This window comes from Oncorhynchus mykiss, chromosome 30, assembly GCF_013265735.2.
Source record: "Oncorhynchus mykiss isolate Arlee chromosome 30, USDA_OmykA_1.1, whole genome shotgun sequence".
NCBI lineage: Eukaryota > Metazoa > Chordata > Actinopteri > Salmoniformes > Salmonidae > Oncorhynchus > Oncorhynchus mykiss.
Genome location: NC_050570.1, coordinates 15,961,973 through 15,969,899, shown reverse-complemented (window position 1 = coordinate 15,969,899; position 7,927 = coordinate 15,961,973). Strand labels below are relative to the sequence as shown.

The 7,927-nt window shown below is 45.1% G+C and overlaps 1 protein-coding gene across 2 annotated transcripts in view; it reads right to left on the bottom strand.

The window, feature by feature from the left end:
* Positions 1–7,927, bottom strand: part of LOC110522748 (plexin-B2-like) — a 237,112-nt gene that overhangs the window by 2,988 nt on the left and 226,197 nt on the right. For both annotated transcript variants that reach the window (XM_036968738.1, XM_036968737.1), the window contains exons 26-35: positions 4,868–4,934; positions 4,306–4,452; positions 3,397–3,553; positions 3,091–3,191; positions 2,717–2,801; positions 2,437–2,585; positions 1,848–2,008; positions 632–779; positions 316–380; positions 101–176 (exon numbers count right to left, since the gene is read on the bottom strand). In XM_036968738.1, the coding sequence (XP_036824633.1) occupies positions 101–176; positions 316–380; positions 632–779; positions 1,848–2,008; positions 2,437–2,585; positions 2,717–2,801; positions 3,091–3,191; positions 3,397–3,553; positions 4,306–4,452; positions 4,868–4,934 (1,156 nt within the window). The remainder of the gene's footprint in view (positions 1–100; positions 177–315; positions 381–631; positions 780–1,847; positions 2,009–2,436; positions 2,586–2,716; positions 2,802–3,090; positions 3,192–3,396; positions 3,554–4,305; positions 4,453–4,867; positions 4,935–7,927) is intronic.

Here is a 7,927-nt window from a genome sequence, read left to right as displayed (position 1 = left end):
GCTCTATGGGTCCTGGTCAAAAGTAGTGCACTACATAGGGAATAGGGTGCCAATTGGGATGCCACCATAGATCGAGGGCAGAGAAAAAGGTTTTCCTTACCCGAGACACCTCTGCCAGATGAGTGTTCATGTCCTGGTCGCTGACTGATACCATCTGTCTGATGCCCTTGTAGTAACTAAACACAGACAGACAGACATGAGATCATAATCACTATACATTACATATTGACAGGCCTCTGCCGACAATGTACCAGCATTGTAGGCAAGAATCAAAATAAATGTATCAGTTCATTGAGAACTTCTGACGATACATACTCATCGACCATCTTCTTGTAGGTGGAGATCTCCTTTGCATAGAGTAGCTTGTTACTTGGAGAGTCCTGGTAGAGATAGGAGAGAATTTAACAATATGATAATCATAATACTGTTCTCTTATCTGTTACCTCACAGAGGTAAACAACTATCAAAAGATTTTGACCTCCTCATCACCTGCCTCCTCCCCCTCCCTCTCCTCCTCCTTCGGCTCCCTCTTCCTCCTCCCTATCTCCTCTTTCCTCCTCCCTTTCCTCTTCCTTCTGCTCCCTCCTCCTCCCTCTCTCTTCCTTCTCCCTCCTCCTCCCCCTGGACTCACTCGGCTGAGTTTGTGCTCTGTCTTGGTGCAGGCGTCCATGAAGGTCTGAGCGATGACGGACAGTGAGGCATCCACCACCTCTGTCACGTGGACGTCGAAGGTGAAGTGAGGGTTCTTCAGGATGTTCACCCAGAACCTCAGAGGCAAGCTGGTGGAGGAGAGAATAATTACTATCAGCTATCTATCTACTACAGTGTCAAAAGATCTGCCACACCAAATAATTTATTCATTTGCGATTGAATGTCATGTTTAGTATCACCAAGGTACTATTAGTGGTACATGTACAGCACTAGTAGTACTTATATTAGTGGTACATGTACAGCACTAGTAGTACTTCTATTAGTGGTACATGTACAGCACTAGTAGTACTTCTATTAGTGGTACATGTACAGCACTAGTAGTACTTCTATTAGTGGTACATGTCAGGTTGACAACTCCTGACGGTTGACTTTCATTTTTTCACCATTCAGTGGAACACGTGCATCAGGCAAACTAATAAAACTTTCAATTTTTGAATACTCAATAGCTTCAAAACATAAGTAAACTAATAGGTCCATACAAATCCTCCAATAAAAGGTTGGTCCTGAATATCAAACAAGTCTAAAATAGGTTCAGAGTACTTCTCTGATTAGTTTAAAAGCTGGGCCGATTGAGACAGACTAACATATTAATTCATATTGGCTTGCAACACCTCCCGGGAGATTGAGAAAACAACGGCAAAAAAACAACAACAACAATGTGATATAATAGTACAATTAAATTAGCTGGGGACGTAATTACCATGTCTGTTTGTTGTTATGGTTGATACACACATTCATATTTAATCCAAGAGGTCTCGGTTGGTTTGATAAACAAAGCAAGCCATGTCGACTGACTGTGGTATAGCATAATGAAATAGCTCATCCCCCTTCCTCTCATTCTCACATCGCCACATCAATCACTGACATCTATATGCAACACGCTGTGTTGAATACTTGAGCTTTAACCAACTTGAAGTTAATTTATGTACTTAAATGCCTAGGGAGCACTCAGATTGAGAATACAGAGGAGATAGAAGTACTTTTATATTTGCATTCCGTATACTGATTACTTAGTCAGTGTGTTTCTTAGAGTGTCATCTCAGGAAGTGGGTTTGTGTGTGTGTGTGTACGTACGTACTTGTGTGTGCGTGTGTGCTTGCATATGTAGAAGTGTGTGTGGTTGTGTGTGTATGTACCTGTTGGTCTTCCAGATGTGTACGGTCTCCTCGTCCACGTTGTCATGTTTGAGGGCCTGCTCGTCCAGGAAGTCAAAGAAGTACTTGATGGCGGGTGGCACCACCGACCCGGAACACAAAACGCTGCGGAAGAAGTCATCCACAAACTGTTGCAGGGTTCCCTGGAATAACAGACACACCAACAGAAACACAGTGTGAGGCAGGGCAGAGAGGTAGAGAGACACCAAGTACCTCTGACCTGCGACCCAGTCAATAACACACTATGAAGACTGAATCTATCACATATTAGCACATAGCCATCCTCAAATAGATTTTCTTACGGAATAAATCTCAAAGATGAATTTTTTTACTGAAGGAAATGTAAAGGCTCGCACACATCGCAGCGAATGTGGATCTAGCGTTTGTCTGCCGATCGTTCAGCGTGCTGTGTTTCAGGGACCAACAGCTGTAGACGTCTGAGTGCCAACATTTAGGCAAATTGGTTGCCAAATTACGGGCGGCACTTTGTTCAAATGTGCTAAGTACTCTCGTCCAGCAAACGCTGTTAGTGTGTCTGAGCCTTAACTATAGTAAAACGTGGCAGGCCCACCTTGACAGAGAGCAGTCGTGTGAGATAGATCTCAGTGATGGCTTTGGTCATGGACTTGTCCTTCATGCTGCCCCTCTTGGACTTCATCTCATCCAGCTCATCAGGCCGAACCAGGTGGAACACCTTGTCATCCTCCAACAGGGCATTTCCTAGTGGAGACAAATTATACAAGTACTTTTCAGTAACACGTTTCTTAAAGCCTGCAGGTGTAGGTTATAATGCATTGTGAGACTTGTCATACGCATATTGTCTTATTATCATTTCCATGGTGAAGACTTACTCTCCTCTTGGTTATCCTGGTTCTGGTCATAGTTCTGTTGAGTGTGAAGAACTATGGACAGGACTAGAGTAGCATTGTCTCGCACCTGAAACCAACACAGACACAGGTCATCTGATTGGCAATGGGTCTCAGGACCTAATTCAGAATCCATGCCATTGATTAGACAGGGCCATTGACACATTTCTTGGGGCCTTTATTCGGCATTGTCCGTGGCATTTTTTCATTATTGATCCTGTAAATTAAAGTGGGGTTTTGGGGTGGGGCTCTGTTGGAGCAGGGGGGTTGGGGTGGGGTTGTTGCGGTAGGGTATCAGCAGCATTAGGGCTTCTCTCTGTGACATCTAATAGATCAGTCTGTGGAGGAACATCACTCACGTTGTAGTGGGCCAGCGTGTTGATGCGCCTCCACCTGCCCTCCTTCTGGGACGTCAGGTCCAGGTCTGACAGGATCTGCCCTGTGGAACCAGGACGCCACTCTGTGGCATAGGCAAGAACAGCAGCTCAGACCACCAGCCAACATGACTCACACTCAAATTCACATCCACCACCACTTCATTTACTAGTAGATGGTGCCAATTGTTTCAGGCTTGCTGATGTTAATGTATTCAAATGCAGTATCTTCGCAACACATGGTTTGGAATACTGACGATGTGTGTGTGTGTGAGTGTGTTCTCCTCTCACCCAGACTGACGCTGTCCACTTTGGGTCTCTGTGAGTAGGGCAGGTTCCTGTACACCGCCTCGATGATCTTTTCCTTCACCTGAGACACCGTGTCACAATTCAACACCTTGACGGGCGTCACGTCTGGCCCCTCCCCGTGCACCAGCACCTGCAGAGTCTGAGAGGAGGAACAGAGCCAACACTGTGAGGTCAGCTCGCTGAGGCAGCGTTACAGCGGCAACTACTGTAGGCAAGTGGTACTCTTTGACACCTGACAGGCACTGTCACCTTGTCCTGAGCTGACTATCCTGCAGCCACCGGCAGGGGACTCACTCCCCTCACTCTGACCAGGTGACACAGATCAATCAATTCAGACTGAATCCAAACAACTGCCCACTAGATAGGGAAACAATACATTATACAAAGGATATATTTGTAATTGAAGACTGTGTCATTTTGTTCTGTCATTCTTCTTTAACATAACCACAGGACGTGAGCTATTGCAACTGTACATGTGTATCATTTGATATTGTCCTTGGAAAATGAATTACCACAGGGTTTCTCTATATAGAGAGACTTAAAAGAAAATAGCTGAGATTGTATTATCTGGCATTAGCAAAACGATACAGTTAAACACTTCTAAGGTAGACTATACGTATACAGTGAGTCAGAACTTGAATTGCGTCAGTGTAGGTAGGAACATTATAAAATGACAGAAAGGTATTGAATTGCTAGTGAAGGAATAGCATAAAAATATCAATATGGTTCATGGAAGCGACACATATCATTGAGATCAGGGCAGTCAGTGAAAAGTCTGTCTGAACAGACTCAGAAGAACTCAATAACGCAATAGCAGCAGCTGTCAGCGAGGTGAGATGCCAGCGAGCTTGCGTGCTGGAGTAACCGTGGTAACGGGTTGGTGTAACTCACCAGGACACAGTACTCCACGTCGTCTCCAAGCAGGCCCGTGTCGTTCAGGGTGTACTTGGCCTTCTTCACTCTGGCGTCTACTGGACCCTTCTCTGTCTGATGCTTGATGGCCCTGAACAGCTTGTACAGGGGTTCCCCTGCTGAGTCCTGACGACCACACACAGAGACACAGTACAATCAGAACTCTCTGGCACTCTACTTTGACCTTGGCCATGCTGTAGTTAAAATATAAAGGCTATGAAATGTCAACAAAATATTGCTTCTCTTAACTCAGGTAGGCTCCTTGAACACATGCAAGCACATACCCTTACGGAAAGATAACATAAAGTGTTCCAAAAACACATGTTTTCATGGGATCATGTGATCTTATGTGAAGTTAACATGATAACGTGACAACATGTAAAGCAACATGTGATAACATGAAACTACACGGAAAAACGTGATCCCGTTTTCACATGATTTCACGTGACATCGAGATCTTTCTGTAATGGCACACTTTACAGTTTAACAATGTACGTGACATATCAAAAACATACTGAATCAAGGAGTGTCATATCATCACCTTGAGGAACTGGTAAAGACAGATGGACATCCAATTACACAGCATCCTCTCCACCACTGTCTCTGACCTACAGAAGACAAAACACAGGAGTGACTGACACATCTCATCATACTGTCTCTGACCTACAGAAGACAAAACACAGGAGTGACTGACACATCTCAACATACTGTCTCTGACCTACAGAAGATAAAACACAGGAGTGACTGACACATCTCATCATACTGTCTCTGACCTACAGAAGACAAAACACAGGAGTGACTGACACATCTCATCATACTGTCTCTGACCTACAGAAGATAAAACACAGGAGTGACTGACACATCTCATCATACTGTTTCTGAACAACAGTTCAAAACACAGGAGTGACTGACACATCTCATCATACTGTCTCTGACCTACAGAAGACAAAACACAGGAGTGACTGACACATCTCATCATACTGTCTTTGACCTACAGAAGACAAAACACAGGAGTGACTGACACATCTCATCATACTGTTTCTGACCTACAGAAGACAAAACACAGGAGTGACTGACACATCTCATCATACTGTTTCTGACCTACAGAAGACAAAACACAGGAGTGACTGACACATCTCATCATACTGTCTCTGACCTACAGAAGATAAAACACAGGAGTGACTGACACATCTCATCATACTGTTTCTGAACAACAGTTCAAAACACAGGAGTGACTGACACATCTCAACATACTGTCTCTGACCTACAGAAGATAAAACACAGGAGTGACTGACACATCTCATCATACTGTTTCTGAACAACAGTTCAAAACACAGGAGTGACTGACACATCTCATCATACTGTCTCTGACCTACAGAAGACAAAACACAGGAGTGACTGACACATCTCATCATACTGTCTTTGACCTACAGAAGACAAAACACAGGAGTGACTGACACATCTCATCATACTGTTTCTGACCTACAGAAGACAAAACACAGGAGTGACTGACACATCTCATCATACTGTTTCTGACCTACAGAAGACAAAACACAGGAGTGACTGACACATCTCATCATACTGTCTGACCTACAGAAGATAAAACACAGGAGTGACTGACACATCTCATCATACTGTCTCTGACCTACAGAAGACAAAACACAGGAGTGACTGACACATCTCATCATACTGTCTCTGACCTACAGAAGATAAAACACAGGAGTGACTGACACATCTCATCATACTGTTTCTGAACAACAGTTCAAAACACAGGAGTGACTGACACATCTCAACATACTGTCTCTGACCTACAGAAGACAAAACACAGGAGTGACTGACACATCTCATCATACTGTCTCTGACCTACAGAAGATAAAACACAGGAGTGACTGACACATCTCATCATACTGTTTCTGAACAACAGTTCAAAACACAGGAGTGACTGACACATCTCACAATACTAATACAAAGCAAAATTTAGAATGAACTACTGTAGAACTCCTCTCCATTCACAGGGCCCACTGTTAGGCATTAGCACATCCAACTAACAGTCATGTGTATCTGGATGTTAGGACAATGGACTAATCAACATAATGAGCTCCTTTATAGGGAATAACTACACACATTTTACTGTTGAACAGCCAGTTGAACACTGCTGAGCACAGTTGACAGTTCACATTACACAACCACTCAGTGGGAATAGACAACTGAGCTCTGTTCAGGAACCTGTCACTACTGTGGACTGGAGATAGCCTACAATACCATACCAGAGTCAATATTAGAGTGGGAGACATTGAGAAGACACAGGTTAGTTGGAGTAATGGATTACAGCCAAAATCTGCACCGAGCTAAAGGCTAGAGCTGCCACTTTCAAGGAGCAGGACACTAATCTGGACGCTTATAAGACAATCCGTTATGCCCTCAGACGAACCATCAAACAGCCAAAGCATCAACATAGGATTAAGATTGAATCCTACTACACCGGCTCCGACGCTCGTCGGGCTTGCAGACGGATTACCAGGACGTGTACTCAGAGCAAGCCCGGACCAACTGGCAAGCGTTTTCACTGACATGTTCAACCTCTCCCTGATCGAGTCTGTAATACCTACATGTTTCAAGCAGACCACCATAGTCCATATGCCCAAGAACGCCAAGGAAACCTGTCTAAATGACTACTGCCCCGTAGCACCCACGTCGGTAGCCATGAAGTGCTTGGAAAGGCAGGTTATGGCTCACATCAACACCATCATCCCGGAAACCCTACACCCACTCCAATTTGCATACCATCCCAACAGATCCATAGATGACGCAATCTCAATTGAACTCCACACTACCCTTTCCCACCTGGACAAAAGGAACACTTGTGTGAGAATGCTATTCATTGACTACAGCTCAGCTCATCACTAAGCTAAGGATCCTGGGACTAAACACATTTCTCTGCAACTGGATCCTGGACTTCCTGACGGGCCGCCCACAGGTGATAAGGGTAGGTAACAACACATCTGCGCCTCCCGGGTGGCGCAGTGGTTAAGGAGACTCTGGGTTCGCGCCCAGGCTCTGTCGTAACCGGCCGTGACCGGGAGGTCCGTGGGGCGATGCACAATTGGCATAACGTCGTCCGGGTTAGGGAGGGGTTGGTCGGTAGGGATATCCTTGTCTCATCGCGCACCAGCGACTCCTGTGGCGGGCCGAGTGCAGTGCACGCTAACCAAGGTTGCCAGGTGCACAAAGTCTTCTCCTGTACTCCCTGTTCACCCACGACTGTGTGGCCAAGCACTACTCTAACGCCATCATTAAGTTTGCTGACGACACAACGTTGGTAGGCCTGACTACTGAAAATAATGACACAGCCTATAGGGAGGAGGTCAGTGGCAGTGTGGTGCCAGGACAACAACCTCACCCTCAACATGAGCAAGACAAAGGAGCTGATCGTGGACTACAAGAAAAGGAGGGCTGAACACATTCACATCGACGGTGCTGTAGTGGTTCAAGTTCTTTGGTGTCTACATAACCAACAAACTATCATGGTCCAAACACACCAACACAGTTGTGAAGAGGCCACAACAACGCCTATTCCCCCTCAGGAGACTAAAAAGGTTTG